Below are 25,919 nucleotides of genomic sequence, written 5' to 3'. Positions count from 1 at the left end.
TTTAATGGCCGCAGAGAGCACAACCAGTTCCTTCCAGTTTAGGACTGGGAACTGTCTGGGGTAGGGGCCCATACTCCGTTGCTCCTCTTACACTGACCGGGCAGCTTTCCCATGTCTTTACAGCGCATACAGTTAACCTGTGGGATTCGCTGCCACCAGATGGGGCGACGGCCGCCAAGTCAGACGGAGGGAAACACATTCACGGAGGGTGATCTGGCTATGAGAAATTACTCATTCTGGTGGCTGCTGAGGCCCTCTTGCATCCCAAATCGCGTGCCTGAAATACCTTCTGCTAGGTAGCCACAGTGGAAGGGGGCATGCACCCTCCTGCCCACGTGGTTGCCCTCGGCAGGACTCAGAATGCCAGAGCGAGTGCAGATTTTTGGAGGAAGAGAAAGGTCAAGAAGCAACACACTGCCACAAATGCTCATGTGACCTTCCCCACTTCCAGATAGGTAGGATTTCAGGTCCTTCTCACTGGCTGGGGCTGATGGGTATTGGAGGACAGCCAGCAGGGAAGATCGCAACCCTGCCTGACTCCCTTCTTCCTACGGAAATGCAGCCGCTGCGGCCACCAGACACTTAACGCTGAGGTCTGATTTCACCCTATCGGCTCCAGATTTGGGAATTTGTGCTGCGATAGACACTGCTCCGTCCAGCTTCTGCACCAAGAATGCAGCCCAACCGATGCAACGCTGCACTGTTTTGGACTGCGTGTGCGGGACTGCGGGGCGGAGACAGCAGGGGTGGGGAATCTGTGGCTGTCCAACGTTGTGGAGCGGCATCTCCCAGCCTCCTCCCCCAGGCCACAACAACCCTGCGACATCTGGGTGGCCACACTGCCTACTGGTTTAGAAACCAGAACCTCGGCTTCCAATAGACAAGGAGCGTGTCAAGGATTCTAATTTGGCGTTTTCGGCCTGCGGTGAGAAAAAACCAGGGAGAAATCTGTAATCCAGGCTAAGCTGTCTTTTGGGGCAGGGGCCCAGTTGGGCCTTAGAGAGCCCGGGCATGCTCACCAAACAGCTGGCACCGTCAGCCAACACACACACCCAATCAGTGGGAGGTGAATCAATTCCCCAGCCCTGTATGCAATCTCGCCCCCAGTGGGACCTCGGCACAGCCCCAAGACTGCAAGGAATTACGGACCTGTCCCACGTCGGCCTTAACTTTTATTTTTTAAAAATCTTTTTTTAAACCAATCAGGTGTGCATCGGGGGAGGCTCTTGGGGCACTGCGTGGCCAACCCCTTCCATCACAGCACAGCGAGAGATAACCGGGCCGCTTTCAACAGGCTCAAAGCTGGGTGTTTCCTCACCAGCGTCCCCCGCTTCTCACCTTCCTCTTCCTGGGGACGGGGTCCCCAAAGAGAAACTGGGTGGCTTCTGTTTCCTCCAGGTCGGACTGCAGGGAAGACAGGATGCTGGTCGTGATGTCGGCGGTCAAGGGTGGCGAAGGGGTGGAGGGGGTGGAAAGGTCGCTCGGCGGATCCCAGCTCCCATCCCCGCTGTGGTTGCTACTGCTGCAGCTGGAAGACCTCGCAGGGGCTTCTTTCCACCCATCACAGTTCGTTTCTGTCGCAGAAGAAAGCAGGTGGTGAGGTCAGATGGGCAACGTCCATCCACACAAGCCCCCCACTAGGCTTGGCGTGAGACGAGGAGGGTCCCAAATTGGGTGCTGGGTGCCTAATGTGAGGGTGTGGCCTCTGGGCTTTTAAGGGCCTTAAATCTTCCGCTGCTTAGAACCCCCAATCAGAAAATAGAACAGGCCCTTTGGATCCAAAATTATAGAGTTGGAAAAGATCATCTAATCCAGTCTCTCTCTCTTTTTTAAATTTATTTTTTTATTGCTTTTAAAATAATAACAGAAAAAGGAAGGAAGGACGGACGGACAGAGATAATCATGATAGAAACACATACACTGTCAAAGAAAAAAGCAAGAAAGCATAACAAGTGCTTTAGAAAAGGTGAAAAAATACAACATAAAAAAGAAACAAAGAAACAAAGTATAATATATCGTTATAACAGTAAACAGTTTCGATTCTATACATACTTAAATAATGTAAACTTTATGCAAAAATATATATATTTATTTCTAATACACTTATTGATTTATTTAATTAATTTTTATCCCGCCTTTATTATTTTCTATAAATAACTCAAGGCAGGGAACATACCTAATGCACCTTCCTCCTCCTCTTTTCCCCACAACAACCCTGTGAGGTGGGCTGGGCTGAGAGGGAGTGACTGGCCCAAGGTCACCCAGCTGGCTTTCATGCCTAAGCTGAGACTAGAACTCTCCTACCATGCCTGATTGGCTCTTGGGCTGAGTGCACGCGACTGGCTAAAGGTCACCCAGCCGGCTTCATGCCTAAGGCGGGACTAGAACTCACTTACCATGCCTGATTGGCTCTTGGGCTGAGAGAGAGGGACTGGCCCAAGGTCACCCAGCCGGCTTTCAGGCCTAAGGCGGGACTAGAACTCTCCTACCACACCTGATTGGCTCTTGGGCTGAGAGAGAGGGACTGGCCCAAGGGCACCCAGCCGGCTTTCATGCCTAAGGCAGGACTAGAACTCTCATACCATGCCTGATTGGCTCTTGGGCTGAGAGAGGGACCAACCCAAGGTCACCCAGCCGGCTTTCAGGCCTCAGGCAGGACTAGAACTCACAGCCTCCTGGTTTCTAGCCTGTAGCGTTAACCACCAGAGCAAACTGGCTCTTATATACCACTTAAATCACTTTCATGCTTTTTTTTTTAGCCTACTATATAAATGAGCCCCCTATTTCATGATACTTGTCCACACAAAGTCTACGTGTCTAGGCAAGCCGCTCATAGGTGGCAAGCGCAATCGGGTCTTCAACCCATTGAGTGAATGGGGCCAGACACTGATCTTTCCAACGCTGCAATATCAGTCTTTTGCCACAGGAAGGGCACAGCAGTCCAGTGTTTCTCAGCCTCAGCAACGTTAAGATGGATGGCCTTCAACTCCCAGAATTCCCCTGCCAGCATGGCTGGCTGGGGAATTCTGGGAGTTGAAGTCCACCCATCTTAACGTTGCTGAGGCTGAGAAACACTGATCTCGTCCAACCCACTGCAGTGGGCAAGAAAACCAGTTCAACCATCCAGGACAGGTCACTGTCCAGCTTCTTCTCCACATCTCCAGAGATGGGGAACCACCACTGCCACAGCTAGATGGTTCCACTGTTGGGCAGATCTTAACACCAGGAAGGTTTTCCTCACGTCACAGAGCACCACCAGCACCACCACCGCACAACTTTAACTCCACAAGATGCTGTTCTCTGCTTCCAGTTCTCCTTGATTCTGTTTCTGTCGCTTCGCTTTATTACGCGGTGGCACTTTAAAGTTGTTATTTTTATTCCGTGAGACATCCAAATGGTTTTTGGTGGGGTTTTTTTTTACGGTAGGGGAACCTATAAATAACAAAACCATACAAAACCAGCCAAGAGGCATAAACAACCACGTACCACGCTGCAAATGTTTATATTTAGAACTTTTAATATATCCCTTTTTTCCTCGGGTGGAAAATATTCTCTCTGCCCCAAATCCCGGCCTGTGCCTGTTCTTCAAGAGTCGAGAATAGCAAGCGAGAGAGAAAAACAGACCCACCAAGTTTAAGGCAAGAGGGGCTGATACAAGCTTTGTATCAGACATGCCAAAGAGTCTTATGACTAATAATTTAAGCTGTTTTTATCAAAGCGGAGCAACAATACGCAACGATGTTCATGAGCAGCAGCCTCCTCCCCGCCCCGCCTTTTTATCTGCATTTAGATCCTCCTTATCCTTTCCTTGGGGTCACTTTGGAACCAGACAAAGTAATAAAGAAGCAGAGAAAGTTGGAAAAACAGCCCAGGAGAAGGCAACGGGAAATCCTTTTGATTGCTGGACAGAAACCTACAAGCGCACCCCCCCAGCCCACCTCAAGGGACTTCACAAATATATCCAGCGGGGCAGGAAGCTGGGGAGGGCACAGAAGGGTCTGCAACGTTAAATTGCTGTAAACCCATATATGCTGGCCAGCAGGAGGTGGGCACCGTGGACTGGTTTCGTCCTATTTGGGATGCATCGGATACAGGTAGTCCTCGCTTAACAACCACAATTGGTACCAGAATTTTGGTTGCTAAGTGAAGCAGTTGTTAAGCAAATCCGACCCAATTTTATGACCTTTTTGCAGGGGCCGTTAAGCGAATCACCGTGGTTAAGCGAACCATGTGGTCGTTAAGCAAATCACACAGTTCCACACTGATCTTGCTTGCCAGAGGCCTGCTGGGAAGGTCAGAAATGGCGACCACATGACTGTGGGGATGCTGCGACGGTCATAAGCGCAAGGACAGGTCGTAAGTCAGTTTTCCCCAGCACTGCAGTAAGTCCAAACCGTTGCTAAACGAGTGGTCGTTAAGCAAGGACTACCTGTGTAGGTAGCCAAACCGGTCTCAAATAAGACAAAACTGGTCTGTAGTGCCTGCCGCCCGATGAGCAATGCAACTGAAATCCCCACATAGGATATACACTGTGCAAAAGTAGGGGAATTTCCCCCACTACCACCAAGAAGAGGGGAGGAAGTCATGTCAAACTCCATACAGAGAGGCAGGATGTAACGTGACATCCGTCTCCCTCTGCTTCGAGAGCTGAAGGGAAGGTGGGCCGAATATAAAGATCTGACAGGAATACCTGCGCTGAAGCCATTGGGGTGATGGCCCAGGACGACCGGGCTTGTGGACAGGCTGGTGAGGACCGCCGCAGCCATGACTTCATCAATCCCCGCCTTCTCCGTCGGTCTTCTGCAGGGCAGAGAGGGAAAAGGAAGTGTCATCCAGAGCAACACTGCATGGAATCCAACCCTGCCCAGAATACCAGCCTGCACCTCTGGAGGGTCACCCTGGCTCGACCTTCTCACAGGTCTAGGCAAGAAGCTGCTGACAGCCTGTGTGGACGACGTGTCAAGCGTGTGGATTATCTGCAGACTCCAGGCTACTGTTCATTTATGGGTTCCTTCGGACAACTTATAGAACATACTCAAAATCCCATCGTGCAATACCTTCTCTAGATGCACACCCTCCTCTACATCATCCTTTCTGAACCTCCTTCTGGGTCTCCTTGTTGAATTACCTCCCTCCCACGCAGTCATATCCCCAAACACGTCCATATTCTACTTTAACTGCAACAGAGGCATCTGTAGGGAGCGGTGCTCTGATTGCACAGACACAGCCACCATACTGACTTTTTTGACCCCCTCCTGTAGATACCCCTGATTGCAACATCCACACTGGTGGTGCGTTCATTGCAAGGCATGATACTTTGCAGGCAGGGAACCAACCCACACCACTGTGGGGCGGAAAAAGCAGAATGCACTTCTAGGGGTGTAGCAGTGAACACCTTTATACAGTCTAGATCAGTGTTTTTCAAAGCTGGCTACTTTGGGATATGTAGACTTGAACTCCCAGAACTCCCTAGCCAGCATGCTGGCTGGGGAATTCTGGGAGTTGACGTCCACACATTTTGATGTTGCCAAGTTTGAAAAACACTGGTCTAGACTAATGCAAAGGATTCTTTGCAGGATGTAGAACCAACGGTTTGGTTCATACATGTGGTGACCAAATTCTCTTGGAAAAAATAATGGACAAACCTGAGAAAGGGGCAAAACTGAAAGAGGACCATAAGGATTTTAAAAAATGTTTATAACTTTGCTTTACAAAGGAAAATTCAAGAGCAAAACCAAGAAAACGCACATTCTAATAAAAATATCTAAAAAGCATTAAAAGCTTTGAAGGTATAAGAAGCAAGTATTAGAAAGGATTTCTGCAATCAGACTGGGGATTAAGTGGTACCCGTTGTATGATACAAGTTAAATGACCAACTAACAGCTTAAATTAAACCCTAACCAAAGTGAGTTTTTGAAAAATAAACAAATCTAAAGGACACCTTTCTGAAATAAAGGACTGTCCTTTATAATAAAGGACATGTTTTTGACAGTGCAATGTGCAAATCCCTCAATGATAAAAGGGGTGCCAGAAGCATGGCCTGGGGTCTGCATACCCCTCACCAGCATTCCTTCTGCAGCTCCTTGATGCTCACCCACCCCCAGTGCAGGGAGGGGGAAATTCTGGGTCCTTATCTGGCGTTTGAGGAGGGTTTCAAAGGGCCAAACAGGTGCTTTAAACCCTTGCAAATGCTGATGGCATCCAATTAATATTCCTCAACACCTCTCTTAAAGCAGGCCCCAGCCCTGCCCAGCTATGGAATGAGACTTCAAAGCACCCTTTTGGCACTGCAGCCTCTCATGATGTGCCAACCAGGCCATGATGGCTTGTTCAGCCAACCATGCTGCTTCAGCACGAGGCACAAAACTAGCCCAAGAATCGTGATTTCTCAAAGACAATCAGACCTACGAACCCAACACGTCAAGAGCAGCCCAGACTGCAGACGCCGAGCCTAGAACGTATCCTAAACCAGCCCAGGTCCACACATTAACAATTCCCCTGCCTCTTCCGGTGTTCTGGTTTAAGTGCAAGACATGATACTTTGCTGGCAGGGAGCCAGTGCAGACAGCAACGGGGCAGAAAAAGACAGAACAGCCACAGAGGTCTTCCCACGCGGTGGCTGAGGATCTGTGCCCAATTGCTGGCTTGTTCCCCACTTCGAAAAGAAACCTCTGGGGTGGTGGGGGGTGGAAGACACAACTGCTGCTAACACAGCTATATCCAAGTTGGGCCCACCTTGATGTAACTCAGGTGAACGGAAAAGGATCGATGGAGGCTCGCCCAACACCGCCAGGCAAGCTCTGCTCTCAGTATCACAATAAGCCTTCTCGAAAGAAAAAGCAAAATGCTTGGAAAACTCCAGAGGGCTGGGAGGGGGGCGGCTCAGTGGCGATAGGGGAACTGATGGAAGACTTGAAGGACCAGGTGAGGGACAGACTGTCATGGAGAAAATCTAACTATGCTGACCCCAACTTGATGGCATGTAATCAATCAATGTTCCAGTTCTTCAAGGCCATGCTTGGATGGATGGATGGATGGATGGATCTACATTCTATCTATCTGTCTGTCTGTCTGTCTCTCAATCAATCTATCTATCATCTATCTATCTATCCTCTATCTATCTATCTATCTATCTATCTATCTATCTATCTATCTATCTATCAATTTATCAACCATCCATCACATTTCTAGGCCACCCAACGAATCTGGACTGTTTCACAAAATAAAAACAAACCTATCTTCACCCCTAAAAAAGGAACAGCCCAAACCACAAGCCCCTGCATGGAGAAACAGCAAAGTTTTTAACAATGGCCTGAAGGCAGGCAGTGGGGCTGATGCAGACCTCCAGGGGGGTTCTGTTCCAATGCACTGCCTGAGAAGGGACGTGTGGTCCCAGCGCATCGTGAAGAATGTGCCATGTAGTCCAAGGTCAAAGCAAAGTTACTGCTGACCCACAGTCTTACTCCAGGACACCAGCGCAGGATCTGAGCCAATCTCTAAGAAAGTCAATTTGAGAGGTGTTGAGAAAAGGATGAATGGCCCCCTCTTGAGGATGGATTAATTGGTTCTCCTGCCCACTGCAGGAGGTTGGACTAGATCAGTGTTTCTTAAAGTGTGGTCCAAGACCCTCTCAGGGGTCCACAAAATCAAAATCATTTGCCAGATATTGAAGATATTTGCACAAATATTTAAAACATCACTCTTCTCATTATGCTTTTTTATTTGTTAAAAAATACACGATTTTTCATGGAAAATATTTTATTTATGTAACATCAGATGGTTTGATATTGTTATTTTTACATGAGTCAATAAACAGATATTCTACAAATGCATCCATTTTAATTTTTGATAGGGTAAATATCAGAAAATATAGCCCATACAAACAGAGGCTCTTTTGGAGTTCTCCATAATTTTTAAAAGTGGGCAGGGAGCAAAAAGTTTAAGAAACACTGCGCTAGATGATCCTTCCAAGTCTAAAATCCTCTATCATTTGTGCCAGACTGATTGATTAATTATGTGCCATCAGGCTGGTGTTGATTCTTAGCGACCACATTGATCGACCTTCTCCAATCCTCAACCTGGTCCTTTAGATCTCCCAATGGTGCCCCACCATCGCTATAACTCCCACCACTGGGGGAGAGGGGTGGTAATATAAACCTAATAAATAAATAAATAGAAAATAAAATAAATAAATGACTGACTCCATCCACCTTATTGCTGGTCGTCCTCTTCTTCCCTTTCCTTCCACTGAGCCAAAAGACACACCAAAATCCTACCCCTGTACAGGGGTGTAGAACTCCTCTGAAAGTGGAACCCCAAATTCACCGGGAGGCACTTAATTCACCTGTAGTGCAGAACACCCTGTATTTTCTTCTTTGTCCCCCTTTCCCCCCCCACTAACAGCTACTATCCTGGATTTCAAAACAAGCCCCAGCCTGTATGCATGAGATAGGATGTCTGCAGAAGGAAGGGGGAGGGAGATAAGGCTGCCCCTACATGGTACAATAATACACAATTTTAACCTTGCCTGCATTCTCCACTCCCCCAACAGACAAATTCAGAAGCAGTCCACAGGATCCGTCACCCCAGCAGCTGCAAACTGCACAATGCTGTGGTTAATCCAGTGTTTCTCAACCTTGGCTACTTGAAGATGGGTGGACTTCAACTCCCAGAATTCCCCAGCCAGCCCTTGAAGATGGGTGGACTTCAACTCCCAGAATTCCCCAGCCACTTCAGGGCAGGGCTAAGATCGACTTCGGATCCAGCACCAAAGCAATTGAATAAGCCCTGGTGTCTGCCCTTCAAGGTGGACACAGGACACGTTGCAGCTACAAACAGGAAACATGCAGCTCCTAGCTGTACAAACTGCCTAAAAATAAAATTGGAATGGCAGAAGAGGTTTGCTTCGCCTGCTAACGCTGTGAGAAAGGAAGATTATCTTGCAATTCAGCATATGCGACTTCATTCTCCACCCAATGAGAACACTGTTGCTTTTTTTCTTTAAAGTAATCTGCCAAGTCTTTGCTGTCAGCACTTGGGAAAATCTAACAACAACAATAACAGTAATGAACTAATAATCTCATTAGGGGGAGACTGCCATTTTAATAATCCTTACTTTTGCAGGATAACATCATGCACACCAACATTTCAAAGTTATTCCTACACACAAACACCCCACCTGCAAAGTGCAAAAACTACTGAAATGTCACACAAACCCAGGGCAAAATTCAACCTCTGGCAAATTATAGTTTTGTTTTGCTTTTCAAGAAGCAAGTTGCTAGCCCTCATGGGACGGTAATAAAGACTGAATCCCGTATCTTCATCTGGCCCTCACAGTTACCATAAGATGCAGGCTCTGTCAGAAGCCCAAAGGAAAGATTGCTTGGAGCGGTGGCCACCATATTCAAATTAAATTGTATAAAAACAGTGCCATCTCCGGGGCTTCCCACTTTTTGAATGACTTAAGATCATACTTAGTGGTCAAAAAGTAGGACCACTCAAGTCTTTCCGCTCAACTCCGATCTGGCTGCTACTCTAAGTAGGAAAAGGCTTTGCGCCCTGGTTTCCTGCAAAGTTGACAGTGAGGATCTAGGGTGCTTCCAGGTGTAACTTCAAGGCTGCAACCAAGGTCCCAGTCCCACCTCTGGCACTGGGGAAGGCCAATTCTGCCTGGACATGGCCAGGACCCTCCCCGCTTTCGGGAAAGGCTGCTCAGCCCGATTGCTCCGGCGAGGGAGCGGAGCCCGTCCAGCCGAGCAAGTAAAAATGTCAAAGTACAGTTTGGAAGGAGGAAAAAAAAAACCCAAAGGAAGCAAACAAAATTGTGCAATTACGCAGGCGGTTCTGAGTGATTTATGCTGTTTACGGAATTCTGCTCGGCTTGGCACTAAATCTACACAGCCTGGGTGCACCATTTTGGTTTAAAAAAAAAACAATGCGGCAGGCACATGCATGCCAAAACACATGCGTGCCTATGCTACACAGCAGGCGACCTAAATCTTGCCTGTCTTGCAAGAAGCCTGTAAGCGTTTACCCCGAGGCTCCTGCGACAGGGGGAAAAAAAAATCTCTTCCAAAGGGAGGCGTGGTCAGCTGCCTCGAAACACACAAGACAGGATGCAGATAATGGCCCGAAGGCTCCTCCGCCAGGACGGGACAGCCAATGGAAAGGCCGTTGCCAGTGGGAGGGACGCACTGGTGCTTAAATCTGTGGCAGACTTCTGCTAACTTCCTGTGGCAGTTCCAGAGAAGGGAGAAACCCCAAGTTTTGTTTCCCTCCCCTCTAAGCCGGGGTCCAGGAGTTCCAGATCCAGGCCAGAGAAGGGACAAGATGCTGCAAATGTCAGGGCAACTGAAAGAAAATGCAAAAATCATGCAAACGGCTGCAACTTGTCTTTCAACTCAAAGCAGCAATGAAATCCAAAGAGCTTTTCATTTAAGGAATATACCAAAATATTAGTTCTCAGATCCCCTTCCATTTGTGGCTAGGCTATTAGATTTTCTTTTGAAGGCTCAGAGCTGCAGGACTGCTGGTTGTGCACCAGCCGATAAATCTGAAAACAATTTTTAGAGAAACCGACAGCTTTTCTCAACCTCAGCCATTTTAAGATGTGTGAACTACAACTCCCAGAATTCCCCAGCCATCCTTGCTGGCTGGGGAATTCTGGGAATAGAAGTCCACACATCTTTAAGTGGCTGAGATTGAGAAACACTGGCTTAAACTGAGTGCTGTGAAAGTCTAGGCACCTGAAAGGTTAACAACCCCCCTGCAATGCAGGACAGGTAAGTTACCTGGCTTCTATTTAGCACATGAGACTTTTTTTTGTTAATCTTTGCAGAATTGCACTGCCCAATCCATGCCTTTTACCCCCATGCTCAAATTGTAGACCTGTGTTTCTCAACCTTGGCAGCTTTCAGATGTGTAGACTTCGATTCCCAGAATTCTGGTAGTTGAAGTCCACACAGCTGAAAGCTGCCAAGGTTGAGAAACATTGGCGTAGACTTTGCAGGAGGAAAGATGTGTTAGTCTACCGCAGCAAAAATATGGAGGCGTATGGCAGCCCCTTTTCCCACTAACCAATTTCACAAAACCGTGTTCCTTTTAATAAAACTGGTTAATGACGAAAGGGACTACTGGATTTGGAGGTTCAAACAGACCCTACTTGCACAGGCTGCTCGCTTCTCCCCCCACCCCCCACCCACCCCCATGCAAGTCCATTTACTGAGGCTTTTATCAGATTTCAAAACTGGAATTTCTTTAACCAGATACCCCATGGATGGGTGATTATGGGGTTTGGACTCTGCCAGGTTGGAGAAAGCGGGTTTAAAGCTAAACTCTGATCTGGAACAGTGGATTGCTGAAGGATCATTTGAAAGACGGCCACTGTTGCCGGGTCAGCCAAACTTCTAGGCTTCCCTATTAGCTGCTGCTCGTGAAAGCTAATGTCTTTTCATAAACCTGATTCATCGGAAAAGGTGCTACCAGGCTCCTCCCAATTTTTTTCATGCATTAATTAGCAGCCCCAAACTGCACCTTCTGCTCTTACGGCATAGAAATAAAACAGATGATCTGGAGCTGGGCCTGGACTAGGTTCCCCACCCACAACCACTCATGCATGCACCCCACCCCCCAGGAAAGGCCCTTTCCTTTGAACCAAAAAAGTTAAGGCCTTTTTCACCTCCTCCTCCCTGTTGTAAAGAATCCCACAACCCCGCCCTGCCTTTCTTCCAAGGAACACAAGGAGCTATCGGTCTTTTAATCTTCACAAAGACACGCTCTTAATTAAACATTTGCCTCCTGCCAGTTGCACAGGCCGGGAGAGCTCTCCTGGCCCCCCAACTCCAAATCCTCAGCAGACGCACACGCTGTGGTAGAAAGAGAGGATGGGTGCACAGAACCCAAGAAACACACCCACACAACACCAGATCTGGGAAAGCAACTGTTAGGGCAGCCTAGGCTAAACAGAAAAGCTCATCAAATAAGCAGCCAAGCTCAACAGTTCGCTTCCACCCTTCATGTCCTAACAGCCAGGAAACACGCTGAGACAAGGAACTGGTCTCTAATGTTTTATTGCTTGTACATAACAGGAATCCTAACGAACTGAAGAAGTGTGGGAAAAACCCAGCCATATAAACCCCAAAGATTAAGGCGGTCCCGATCTGTGTCTCTTTGAATGGCTGACCAATTCCTCAGTGCTACGCATGCGCTTAACAGTCTGGATGGGAGCCCCCTGCTCGCCATCCTTACTCATGACACTTCATCTTTGAAGAGCTTTGAACATGCCTTAGGCCAGACTCTCCATCCAGCAATAAAGTCAGCACCAAGAACCTTTGGAAGTTTGTCCTTTTCACACAGGCTAACCTGCTTTTAATTGGTTTTCTTGAACACTGCAGAGGGTTAGGCTAGATGATCTTTGGGCTCCCTTCCAACTTTAAAATTCTCTGATTCCATATTTTGCCTCTCTGCCATTGCTTCTGACCCTGTACAAAACTACTCCGTGCCCCTCCACCTCCCCTGCTCCTTAAATCTGCAGGGATGTTTCCTTCCTTATTGAACAGACAGAAGGGAGATACAGCTAATCCTCGATTTATGACCACAATAGGAACAGGAAAATCTGTCATTAAGTGGTGCAGTCGTTAATTGAGGCATCATGTGACTGCACCCGATTTTACGACATTTTTAGTGGTGGTTGTTAAGCGAATCACCCAGTTCCCCATTGATTTTGCTTGTCAGGAGCCAGCTGGGAAGATCGCAAATGGCGATCACGTGACCCCGGAACACTGTAACCATCTTAAATACATGCCAGTTGCCAAGTGCCCGAATTTTGATCACATGACCACAGGGATGCAGTAACAGTCGTAAGTGTGAGGACCGGTCATAAGTCAGTTTTTCCAGTGCCGTCGTAACTTCGAGCAGTCGCTAAACAAATCTTCTTAAGTTGAGGACTACCTACTCCAAAAAAACCGTTTTCTCCCCATCTAAAGCCCTCAGATGGTTCTTGGGAACTTCCTAATTCCAGGCCAATCATTTGTCAGGCAACTCTTAGAAAGCAGAGATAGTCTAAGTACTGAATTCTCCAACAATTTTCCCCCAGTGCAACCAAATGCAATTTCTTCACCAGGAACTGCTAAGGCAACAAGAATCTTTGGTTTCCCCAAACTCTCTTCGTCTGGTTCCTGAGGTTTAGGCCCTTGTCGAAGAAATGAGCCTGCCACACAGCATGGGAATTGTAGTCCCAAGCCTTTAGGCCTGCCCAGCGCGGGGAAGGCTGCCTAAAGTTATTGCCCGTTCAGAACAGAAGGTTGAAAGGCAGTCTTCCTGATACGCACAACGTGGACTTGAAGGCTTTGCAAATAAACCAATAAATAAACCAATGAGGCTGCCCAGAGCAAAACACCATTTTGCTGAAATACTGCCAGCGTTTCTCAACCTGGAGATGAACACGTGACTAAAATATATATATATCCCTCTATATCTCTAGCCCAGTGTTTCTCAACCTTGGCGGCTTTAAGAGGTGTGGACTTCAACTCCCAGAATTCCCCAGCCAGCAATTTATTTCATTGGCATTTTATCCAACCCTTCCTTCAAGGAGCTTAGCTACTGTGCACAACAACCCTGCGAGGTAGCTTCATGGAGAAACGGAGCCCAAGGGTGAAACATTTGAACTTCTCCAGTTCAAATGTTTCACCCTTGGGCTCCGTTTCTCCGTGAAGCTACCTTGCAGGGTTGTTGTGCACAGTAGCTAAGCTCCTTGAAGGAAGGGTTGGATAAAATGCCAATGAAATAAATTCATGGTTTGCATGCACAGAAACTTGGCCAACTATCTCTCTCTCCTGGTGCAAAGGACCCCCATCCTTCCCACTGGCTGGAGCAAGCGGGCCCCAGTGAAGACGATGCCATTCCCGTTCCTCTCTGATGGAAACCCCATCAAAGTTGTGTATCCGTCACCAAACACACAGGCCTGATGCATTAGAGGTGCCAATCCTAGACCAGCCTTCTCAACCTGCAGCCCCTCCTTCAATACCCAGAATTCCCTATGCTGGTGGGGGATTCTGGGGGTTACCTATCACCACATCAGGAAGAGAACCGCAACCCCAAAGAGATTCCTATTTACAACACAGCTGCAAAGAATTTTGTATGCAAGAAGCTCCAGATTTCTCCTCTTCCTGGCCCCAGAAAGAAGTCAGAATTCTCCTTCCACTAGGCAGCATTGCCTTGATCGCTCTCAACTTCCTTTCTCCCAAGCAAAGGAAGTTCTTTTCTGCCACTTCAGTCAGGCGGATCGGACTTTAGGGCAGCGCCTTCACGCTTGTAATCTAAGAAGATTAAACAAGCATAATTGCCTTCCTGACTGACAGCTTATTTTTAGCCTGGTACTTCCCCGGCAGAGAGGATGGCTGTGTGACGTGGCTTGCCGGCGTGCAGCACATTTGCTGCAAGCAACAGCAGACTCTGGTCTTCCAAAAGGCTTCAGACAGGAGGTTGTTTGACTTGCTGCAAAACACAGCCAGCCCGCCCCAATGGAGTTGGGATGGTCTTGGGCTCCCCATCGCCGAACGCCTGGGACATCTGCCCCCGTGCCTTGCCCTCGCAGCACGCCGGCTGCAAGTCTCTAATTGCAAGACGGGAATTCACTGAGCAGTCCCCCAAGAGAGATCCGCCCAGCCAAGATTCGGAAGCATTTGGAAACTGAGCCCATGGCAGCACATGAGAGCCAGCGTGGGGTAGTGGTGACGGTGCTGGACTAGGAGCAGGGAAAACCAGATTCCGGTCCCTCCACCCCAGCCATGGAAGCTCTCTGGGGGACTCTGGGCCAATCACGCTCTCCTCTCAGGCCAGGCTACCTTATAGGGTGGTTGTGGTGGGGAAAGACAGGAAGAGGGAGCTTCATGCCTGTGACACAGTGTGCCTGAATGCTCCTACATTGAACAATAAATATGCAGCCACGTTTTGGGTCCTCAACTGAGTTCCTGGCATACCAGCAGGCCCTTGGACAGTTCCCATGCCAGGGAATAACTGGAAAACTGGCCTATGGAAGCAAATTGCTTCCCGCAGATGTTCTTAGAAAACAACAATGACGGGACCACAGTGCGTAGCTCTGTCTAAAAACGTGCCTATCGGAGTGGCTATGCCCAGCAGGGCAACTGTTTTGCAGAGTGCCTCCAACAGGCTCTCAATCCCCTAGAACAGGCTCTCAAAGAGCCCACTCTTTCAAAAGTGTCGGGACCCTCCCTCTAGGCCAGTATTTTACTTCCCCAAAGCCTAAGCTTCAATGTTTCCAACATGCTTGATATTATTTGTTCCAGTGGGCGGAAGAGACGGCAATGCCTCAAAGAGACTTTGTTTACTACACCACTCAATCCTGGCACTCCCTTAATATTTACCGTAAGACCCCAAGATTTGGAATCAAGCCTAGAATTGTTTTAAAATAACCGTAATACAGAACAGTCTAGTAAGGCCAGACGGGGAATGAGGGCGCAGGTATAGGTTGCACACAAACCACCTGACCCCAGTGGCTTTACTCTCAGCCTGGAGCGGGCCAGTGACAAGCGCTGTGGATCAGATTGCTCCTACGCAACTTCTCATTGTGCGCTAATCTTGGGGTGCTGCGTGGTTCTTTGAAGAGCTCTGGGAGATGAAATGACACAGGAGAAACCATTGGAGGAAAACAGACCAAATCTGACCACGTCCAAATTAGGGATTACTCCACAGTGGTAGCAGCAGCAAAACAGTTGTTTTTCTGCCCTTACTGTACCCATAGATAGTCGTCCACGGCCCTTTTTAAGGTGACCAGCTTGTGGGGGAAGGATGGCCCATGGGACCTTGTTGTTTGGGCCACTATGAAAAATATTCTAGGCATCCGGTTGCTTGGATTTGGGTTCCGAATGGGCAAGTCCAGTCAAGGCAATGGAGGATTGGCTCTGGGAGGTGTTTATGTGATTCCTGAAAAACATGGACAGGGTCCTTGGGACTGTTAACCCAAGCACCTCTTGGTTAGACCCCAGCTTCTCCTGGCTGCTGAAGGTCTCCTTGGTGGTGACGTGTGGCTCAGTCCATGTGGTGGTGACAGCTTCTTGGAAAGGGAAGTGGTTCCACCTGACTCGAAGGAGGTGGTGGTACATCCCCTCATCAAGAAGGCATTGCTGGATCCAGTGGTTCAGGTCCATTTTCTCCTTTCTGAAGAAGGTCGTTGAGAAGGTGGCCAGGCTGCAGCTTCAGAAGGCCCTGTGGTAGGTGTGGAATGGGGAAAGTACCACCATTCTGGTACTCCTTGATCTTCAGACACTTTCAGTACCATCAGTCAGGTTATCCTATGGGACTGACTATGGGAAGAACAGTGGGGCACGGTTTTGCGGTGGTTCTCCTTCCCCCATGGCCAGTTCCTCTCAATGTGGATAGGACAGGAGAGAGATCAAATCCGAAGCCCCTGATTTGTGAAGTGCGCTTGTTTCTGGACTAGGAAGCCCTCCTCACAGTCACACAAGCCTTGGTCACCTCCTGATTATACTACTGCAATGCACTCTACACAGGGCTACCCTTGAAGGTTACTCAGAAGTTGCAGCTAGTCCAGAACACAATGACAGACCAGTGATGGTCATGCTCATATAACACCCCCACTTCATGAGCTGCACTGGTTGCCAATCTGCTTCCAGGTGCACCGATGGCAGAGGGCCTGGCTATCTGAGGGATCGCCTGTCTCCTGTGGTTTCTCCCAATCCCAACCATTCAGACAGGGTTGGCATGCTCGGGGTCCCAGCCATTAAGCAATATCATCAGATGGGACCCATGAAGCTTACCATCTCTGTCACAGCACCTGCCCCCAAGAAGATGAAATGCCCCTATCCGGTTCTCCTCCAAGCAAGCCTTGAAGATCTGGTTCTTCCACCAGGCTTTGGGCTAGAGTGAGTGGTGGGCTCCTTTTGGATGGTGTTGGGTGTGATGCTGTTGTGGGTTGTTCCCCTTAAGTCAGTGTTTCTCAACTTTGGTGACTTTAAGATGCGTGGACTTCAACTCCCAGAATTCCCCAGCCAGCCTTGCTGGCTGGGGAATTCTGGGAGTTGAAGTCCACGCATCTTAAAGTCACCAAAGTTGAGAAACACTGATTTAAAGTTAACCACTGTGTTTTTTTCTGATGAATTGTGTTTATACTTGGTTTTTTATTGTTTGCCACCCAGAGTCATCTGGAGTTAGGGGGCCCAGAACAAGCAAGCAAGCCAACAGCCACTCTGCCCCAGTTTAATCAGATGCAATCTCTCCATCGTTCGAGCAGCTTCAAGACTTCTGCAGCAGAAAAGTTGGATTCTGCACTTTGCAACTTTACTCCAACAACCTTTTACACCCTTTCAAGTTTGAATCACCCGTCCCCCGAACAGGCAACCATCCGGGGACTGCCAGCTGCATTAATCCTCTGCCACAGGCATGCCCAGGGCAGCGGTCAAAATGCAACTGGGGCCAGGAGGCCGTCGGATTTCCTTAATTAAACACATGAATCCACCAGCCCGACAGATATTTCTAAGACATCCAGAATAATGGCTCAAGCACCACACAATTATTATGTATTTCCCCAGAGGAAGCTGATCCTGAATTCAAGAAAGGCAGGCTTATGGAGGGAGAAAAATCCATCTCTGTTATCAGCTTCTCAACAAATCTTAAGGGCCAAGCCCCAAAAAGCAGGACAGAGAAGGGAATAAACCCCCAAATTGGACAGAAAGTAGGGGAGGAATGGCATGACACCTTTCCACAGGTCTTTTGTAAATCGATTAAACCCGAAGCAATCGCATTTCCACAGGCAGGGCGATTGTCCGTGCCACCAGTTCCCAACCAATCTCACCAATAATGGCAAAGAACCAAACTACAGGTAGTCCTCACTTAATGACCATTCGTTTAGCGATGGTTCAGACTTACGATGCTGCTGAAAAAAACGACTTACAACTCACACTTATGACCATCACAGCGTCCCCGTGGTCATGTGATCCCTATTTGGGCACTTGGGCACCAGTTCACATTTATGACCATCGTAGCATCCTGTGGTCACATGATTGCCATTTTCTACCTTCCCGGCTGGCTTCTGGCAAGCAAAATCAATGCGGAACTGCATGATTTGCTTAATGACCGCGTGGCTCACTTAATGATCACAGTGACGCGCTTAATGACTGCCACAAAAAAGTCGTAAAATCGGGTCAGATTCGCTTAATGACCACTTTGCCTCACAACCGAAATTCCAGTCTCAATAGTGGTCATTAAGCAAGGACTACCTGTAACTAGTTTCCATTACTCCCAGAAGGAGAAAGGGGAAAGTCCATCCCTCTTATCCGACACTGCCAGCAAATACCCTCCTGGGGGGCTCCAATTTCAACCAAAGTTTGCCTACTCACTGATCTGCCTAGTTTATGAAGGCAGATGGTTCATCTGGTTGAGTTTTTGCACCGAAATAAAGACGGTGTGACGCAACGGTGACGATCTAAGCCTAGAAGATCTCAGTCTTTTAACTCTCAAAGGAGCCACTCTCAATTTCTTTTTTTTTTTCTTTTTCGTTCAAGCCACTCTCGATCTATATTCCCCACCCCCACACCCCAGAGTATCTGCAGTAGGCAGATACACAATTCTGAACTCCTGCATGGGAAAACAAAACATTCGGAGAGCATTTTTTCCAATTCCAGACCAGCGTTTTTATCTTCTTCAGTTTTCTCAATGGAAGAAGAGGAAGGCTTTGACAACTGGGGGGTGGGGGGAAATGCCTCCATAACGATGAGAGAAAAGCACCATCTTAAGACAGCATTATCCCCGCTCATCTACCCAGGAGGAAGATTATGCTGAAGTTCATAATCTGAGCGTGTTGCTGTAGGAAAAGGATCTTTTCAGTGCTGCAAAACAGAGGCTGATTTGGGGCTGATTTGGATTTTTGGAAGCAAAAGGCCCATATCAAGAGCAACAGAATTTTTGGAGAGGCATGAGAAGAATAAGACAACTGCAATTTTTTTACGAATCATAATGATTACTCTGATAAAATACAAGTAACTAATGCCCTTTACTCTGCAGCCCTCTCTTGCTGTTTAGAGTTCAGCCAAGTTCACTGTAGCTGCCTAAAACATACAGAAGACTGCAGTCTGCTTATGATCCTCGATTAAAAATCACAACGCTACTTCAGAGGCTATCCAACGATCCAACTTTTAATGCTTTAAATGCTAATCTGAGCGTTTCTGTTCTTTCTTGATAATGCTGAAGTTTATGTCCTGTTTTACAGCCTCGCAGGTTCCTTTCATTCCTTTCATTTACAGGCAGTCCTCACTTAACAACCGTTCATTTAGTGATGGTTCGGACTTACAACGGTGCTGAAAAAAACTACTTACAACCGGTTCTCACACTTAATCACCGTTGCAGTGCCCCATGGTCACATGATAGTGATTTGCGTGCTTGGCAACCGGTTCGCATTTATGACCATCACAGAATCACCTGATCACGTGATCGCCATTTTTGACCGGCTGGCTTCCAGCAAGCAAAATCAATGGGGAACCGTGTGATTTGCTTAATGACCATGTGGTTTACTTAATGCCCACGGTGGTTCACTTAACGACCCCTGCAAAAAAAGGTTGTGAAATTGGGTCAGATTCGCTTAATGATTGCTTCGCTTAGCAACTGAAATTCCAGTCCCAATTGTGGTCGTTAAGCGAGGACTACCTGTACAGCAGTTTCTGGTTTTTCCAACAACCAAACCATACTTCAGTATCTTGGGTCTGCTAAGATTGGATAGATTTAAAATTTGAAATCTATTAAGATATATTTATTTATTAAACGCATTTCTGCCCTGGGCCTCAAAGGCATCAGGCTAGAAACCGAGAGACCGTGAGTTCTAGTCCCGCCTTGGGCACAAAGCCAGCTGGTCAACCTTGGGCCAGCCACTTTCTCCCAGCCCTAGGAAGGAGGCAATGGCAAACCACTTCTGAAAAACCGTGCCAAGAAAACTGCAGGGACTTGTCCAGGCAGTCTCCGAGAATCGGACACGATTGAATAGATTAACAATAACGGCAACAAAAACTAAGAGGAGGTAAGAAGTGGCTGTTGTTACATTAAAAGTGTGACACTAATTGCCAGCAATGGATGGGGCTACTAAATCCAGGGTGAAAAACACGTTGCACCACTAAGAAATGGACAGAGAAAATGAGCTCACCCAAGACAGTGAACCCTATATCTAGGCTGCTCATATGACATGGAATGCCCCCCCCAAATAAACCACCAAATGGCTTAATGGGATGGCTTTATTCACACAACATGGCAAGGCAAAACCCCAGCCTCCTGGACCCTAGTCTAATGTGCTGTGTGGATTCAGCCAAATTCCACCACAGAGGGCCAATCCTGGTTAAGGACAGCTTTGCCTCGACCCTCGTAACGTAACCTCCAAAGATTCCTCTTCTGGGGAGGATTTTTTCTTCAGACAGTTACTCGTGCCCTGGTCACCTCACGGCTTGACTACCGCAATGCACCCTACATGGGGCTGCCCTTGAAGACGACCCAGAAGCTTCAACAGGTCCAGAATGTGGCAACACAGGCAGTGATGGGCATGCCACACGTAACACTTCTGCTTTGCGAGCTGCACTGGTTGCTGGGTGTGATTCAAGGTGCCAGTGGCTTCCTATAAAGCCCCCCACGACATAAGGCCTGGTTACTTGAGGGACCACCCATCTCCTATAACATCTGCCCAGCTGATTTGATCCTGCAGGGTTGGCCCGTTCTGGTTTCCTTCGATTAAACAATGCCTTCTATCAGGTCCCTGGAAGTGTGCCTTTCTATTGTAGCATCTGCCCTCTGGAATGAGACCTCCTGGCCCCCAAATCCAGATGGCCCCCACTCTGCTGGTGTTTCAAAGGGTCATGCACACCTGGCAGTTGATCCCAGAAGGTGGGACATCCCCCATCCCCGCTTTGTATAAAGCCAACAACATTATTTCCACTGGTTTAGATCCTTACCCAAGCCAGTTTGGTCTAGTGGTTAAGGTGCTGGGCTAGAAACCAGGAGACAAAGAGTTCTAGTCCTGCCTTGGGCATGAAAGCCAGCTGGGTGACCTTGGGCCAGTCCCTCTCTCTCAGCCCAGCTCACCTCACAGGGTTGTTGTTGTGGGGAAAATAGGAGGAGGGGGGAATATGAGGTATGTTCAGCGCCTTGTGTTATTTATAAAAATAATAAAGGCAGGATATAAAATAAATAAAATAAAAACACACACAAAAACACCCAGTGAACTGCAAAACCCAGAGGAATTCCGAGATATGTGAAGAAATACCAAAACAGACTTTTTCTTCCCCTTTTTGAAAAAAGCCTCAATGGGGCAAAAGGGTCACCTACTAATACACTTGAAAGAAGACCAGTGACCCTCACTGGGGGATGCCGTGGAAAAGCACAGGGCTGGCTGAGCCTTGCCTTGCAACCTCAAGCTGCCCATAACGTCTCAAACAGCCCTCCTTGTTCTGTCACTGCAGATCTTTTAACCCAAAAAGTAACACCAGGCTGCCACCCAGTCCGTGGCGCAGCGCCGGTCCTGCTGATGTTATGAAAGCCCAGTTCGGCCAGCTTTTTATAAGTGGACTTCATAACGGGGACTACGGCCCGTTGCAATCCGATGTATCTGGACAGCGTCCAGTGGGGGCAGGTTGAGCTCAGCAGCCTTTGAGGCCTGTATCCTTCCAGGGTTGAAAATGTGGATGCGGCAAATGTTAGAGAAGACACTGCTTTAACAGGTAGCCAGGAGGTATTCAAAGGCTTACAGTGGGGGGGGGGGCGGGGAAGGGGGGGTCCTTTGGCAAGGAAGCCATGTTCTCACACAGCAAATGCAGCCATGCAACTTTTTTTTCAAGCAGTGTTTTTCAAGCAGTGTTTCTCAACCTTAGTGGCTTTAAGAGGTGTGGACTTCAACTCCCAGAATTCCCCAGCCAGCAATGCTGGCTGGGGAATTCTGGGAGTTGAAGTCCACACCTCTTAAAATGGCCAAGGTTGAGAAACACTGTTGTAAAGGAAAACCTCCTTTAAACCAATAACCCAACCCAAAGGTTTCCAACCAGCGCCAACAGCCACTGTGTTATTTCCTCTCTAAAAGTGTTGCAAATGCATGTCAGGACAAAACCAAACCAAACAAACAAAACAAAAAAAACCTGCCACCACAGATGGGGGGTCCCATACGTCTTACCTCTGCTGGGGCACAGGGATGTAGGCCGAGTGGTGCAAGGGGGTCTCGTCCAGGAGCCGTAATGCGGTCACTTCTTCTGCCGGCTGCTTCAGCGCCCAAGGATCGGACGTGAGCCTCAGGTGGCCGTTAGCGGGCTCCAACTCTGCTGGAAATGGCTGGCCGTTACAGTGGTTGGGGCTCTGTAAGATGGAGTTGAATTCGTTGAGGGTCACCGCTCCTTTCCAGCCCAATGGCATTTATTATTTATTATTTCAATTTATACAGCCGCCCACCTCAATTTCGTGATTCTGGGCGGTTGACAACAATTCACAGCTACCAAAAGAAGGAAGGACAATCTTAAGATGTATAAAAACCACATAAGCTGAACAACAAAATCCACAACCAAGGTCTGAAAACCAATCTATGCTCAACACAGCCACTGTATAGGCATTCAGCCCCACAGCCCAATGGCACAGCCCTGTCTTTAAAGACCTTACCAAAGGCCAGCAGGGTTGGGGTCATTCCGATCTCCGGGGGAGGATGTTCCATAGGTGAAATGGTCTGCGGGAATGGCCTTGGGAGACTGGAGAAAGAGCCACAGCCTAGACAGCCCTCATGCAAAGGGGATTTTAACCCCCAGGAGGAGAGGAGGCGTGGGAAGCGTTTCAGAAGGGACCCTCCCTAGTTTTCCAGGGAGTAAAAGGAAAGGTTGGGGGGGAATATTTTCAGTCTTACAAGATTCTGCTAACATAACCTTTCAATAAAGGTCGTGCTAGTACTCCTGATTGTGCTTCTTCCCTGGACTACCTCACAGGGCTAACAACAGGGCAGGCGCCACGACAGAAAAGGCTCTCTTCCAGGGCCCTGCAAGATGACACATGGGACCCAAAGCATGCCTTTCCTGACAACACCCACCCATTGCTCTCCTATGGGTGATTTCCACCTGTCGATGTTATTGCACACCCAGGAGAATGCAAACATTGCCGTCTGCAGGTCGGCATCTATGCTGTGGCCCTCACACTGGAGGACTCCAAAATGTTTGGCTTTGTGTGCACACACGGGCGCATTTGGGAGGGCGTGGCTGAATTAAGGAGCACAACAGGGGCTGTAAGCATCAGCAGAGCTTACAGCAGTCTCTCCCCCCCACCCTTGAACTCCTACTTTCCCTGCAGACCCCCAGCCGACAAGAGCCACCCCAAGCCCAGCGCAGCCCTGCTAACCACAGAAATTGCACAATGTTGATATGGGGGGGACGGGACGGGGACTCTGTTCACTCCTAATTCAACCAACTTATTTGTCCTCTAAGCCCCCTTATTTCCAACTGGCATGGGGAACATGTGGGCCTTGTAGTCCCCCAAATCTGGCCAACGCTGAAACTTTCCCCAAATGCTACGAAGTCCCTGCCTTTATCTTAGATAAACAGAGCAGGTGTAGACAGAAGGAGTGCGCACACTCCGCCCGACGCCAACTGCAATTCAGACTCTGGAAGGCCAGCAAAGCCTTCGCAGCCGCGATAAGCGTGTTGGAACATGGAGCGCAATTCTTCAGCTCCAGTGCGAGAATGTGCCCCCCCACCGGGGTGCGACAACGCAGCCTGCAACAAGTTGGGCTGGACAAATTTCCACTAAAGATGGCTCATGAGTGCAGGAATCCTGAGATGCTTTCGCACAACCTGTCCGGGCACGCCACAACCCAAAGAGCTGGGGGTGTCACCTTTTTCCAGGCTACATCCCGCCACAGGAAAGACTGCCAGGGATTGGCACACCCCTGAATAAGCGAGGCCAGGACAAAAATTAAATTCTGTTGACATGGAAGCTTGACTAAAATTAAGATGCATCAATGCACAGTGACATAATTTACAAACATAAAGCCATTCGTGAGTTGAGCTCATTTTCTTGGCAACAATACAGAAGTGTCTTACAGGGTGATCTGTTGACTTCCCACTTTGAACTTTCCTAGTGGCCTCCCATCCAAGGACTGAAAGGTGAAAGGTCCCCTGTGCAAGCCCCGCGTCATGTCTGGCCCTTTGGGGGGACGTCACTTTTGTGACATTTTCTTGGAAGACTGTAGGGGGGTGGCTTGCCATCGCCTTCCCCCGTCGTTACCTTCAGGTCGACTCACCCAGGCTGAGTCGACCTGAGCCGGCCACCCGAGAATCCAGCTTCTGCTGGGATCAAACCCGGGTCATGGGGAGAGTTTTGGCTGCAATACCGCCACCTACCACTCTGCACCACACAAGGTTAGCTTATCCAACCCTGGTTAGCTTTTCTGAGACAGCCTCAGGGCGACTGCCAGTGGTAACACCAACATGCCCATGAAGTTTCTTGGCCACAATATGGAAGGGATTACCACTGTCTTCCTCCAATACTGTTCTTTGACTTCTCAAAGGTTCTGATATTCCCCATAGGTCTCTCATCCAAGTACTAGCCAAGCCTGGCCCTGATTAGCTTCCCAAGGTTGACTAAGTGCTGCCACCTAGCTGCAAATTTCAGGGTGTCGTTTGGAGGGGCTCTTGCGACACATTCATGCTTTGGGGAGGCAGGCAGCCCTGACCCAGAGCTTGTTGCTCAGCCTTTGGCAGCTATTCTGTCTACAAATGTCTACCCATGCCGAATCTGTACCACCCACAGGATTCCAACCACATACTAAGGGTCACGCTAAAAACACAGAGAAATAAGGGGGAGACAAGCGCAATGTAGACAAGCACATCATTTTGTGTCTGTTTTAATTCTGGGCTCTGAACACTATTAAAAAGCCCAGGAGCCAAGCAAACACCCTTTGAATAAATGAGGCAAACAAGGGAACACAACGTCAGCATTCACACAAGACGCAGAACCCTGGCAAGGGGATGATCCAGCAGCTGCGTTCACCCCACGGGTAAAATGGGTTCCTTTTAATCTGGGTTAGTTTCATGTCGATTAGCATCTTGCAAAAACCGGGCCTGTGGGGTTATTTTAGAAGTGAAGGTATTGTACAAACCCAGGCAAAGGATGACGTCAGGACGTGGGTTAAGATTGTTGTGCAAACTCAGCACCTGAGTTTACTCTTTGCAGGAAGAATGAGAAAAACCAATACCAAGGTAAGGTTGGGCCTTGTCTGCGGTCACCTGCAACAGGTACAGCCCACCTACTTCCCACCCTGGCCCAGGCAGCTGGGAGGAACTGAGCAATCACTACAGCTGTGGAACCCAAATCCATGTGTCTTGGATTCAAGGCATGACACACTTTCCTTCATCAAGCTCTGAACTCTGGGATTGCTGTAATTTCTGCATGTCAGAAATCCAACAGGTGTAGCCTCTCCCTTCACAACAGAAATCCAACAGGTGTAGCCTCATCTTTCACAGCTACCGCAGCCAGGTCGCAGTCATGCCAACCAGCTTCCCTTCCCTTGTAAAACCAGCATCCTGCCCCGTTTGGTCAGACATGTTTGCCCCCCGCCTTGTCCTTCCTGGTTTGTGGTCTCATCCGGACAAGAGAGATGGCTTGTAAATGATATCATACCGGAAGCCTGCTAAAACCCGGGAATCTGTTGGTCCATCTCTTGCAGTGGATCGCAAAAGCAGCCCATGAAAGGTCGTTTTTTAAAATCCAAACTACTTAAGAGTAAAAGGGGCTTTGTCCATTTGCCTCTGGAAGGCCCCAAACTGGGAAAGGCGCCGCAGGAGACAGGCCCACCCGCTCCGCTTGCAGGACCATTTAAAGCCGCGGCGCATGCAGGTTTCTAGTCCCGATGACCACCACCCCGCGCTTAGAGAGCCGGGATCTCC

General features: G+C 48.5%; 1 protein-coding gene across 1 annotated transcript in view; it reads right to left on the bottom strand.

Moving 5' to 3' along the window:
* Positions 1-25,919, bottom strand: part of SLC2A4RG (SLC2A4 regulator) — a 32,002-nt gene that overhangs the window by 4,093 nt on the left and 1,990 nt on the right. The window contains exons 2-4 of the mRNA XM_063296881.1: positions 22,175-22,353; positions 4,691-4,800; positions 1,339-1,574 (exon numbers count right to left, since the gene is read on the bottom strand). Of these exons, the coding sequence (XP_063152951.1) occupies positions 1,339-1,574; positions 4,691-4,800; positions 22,175-22,353 (525 nt within the window). The remainder of the gene's footprint in view (positions 1-1,338; positions 1,575-4,690; positions 4,801-22,174; positions 22,354-25,919) is intronic.

Source organism: Candoia aspera, chromosome 3, assembly GCF_035149785.1.
Source record: "Candoia aspera isolate rCanAsp1 chromosome 3, rCanAsp1.hap2, whole genome shotgun sequence".
Lineage (NCBI taxonomy): Eukaryota > Metazoa > Chordata > Lepidosauria > Squamata > Boidae > Candoia > Candoia aspera.
Note: the sequence above shows the minus strand (reverse complement) of the source record. Positions and strands in the feature narration are given on the sequence as shown.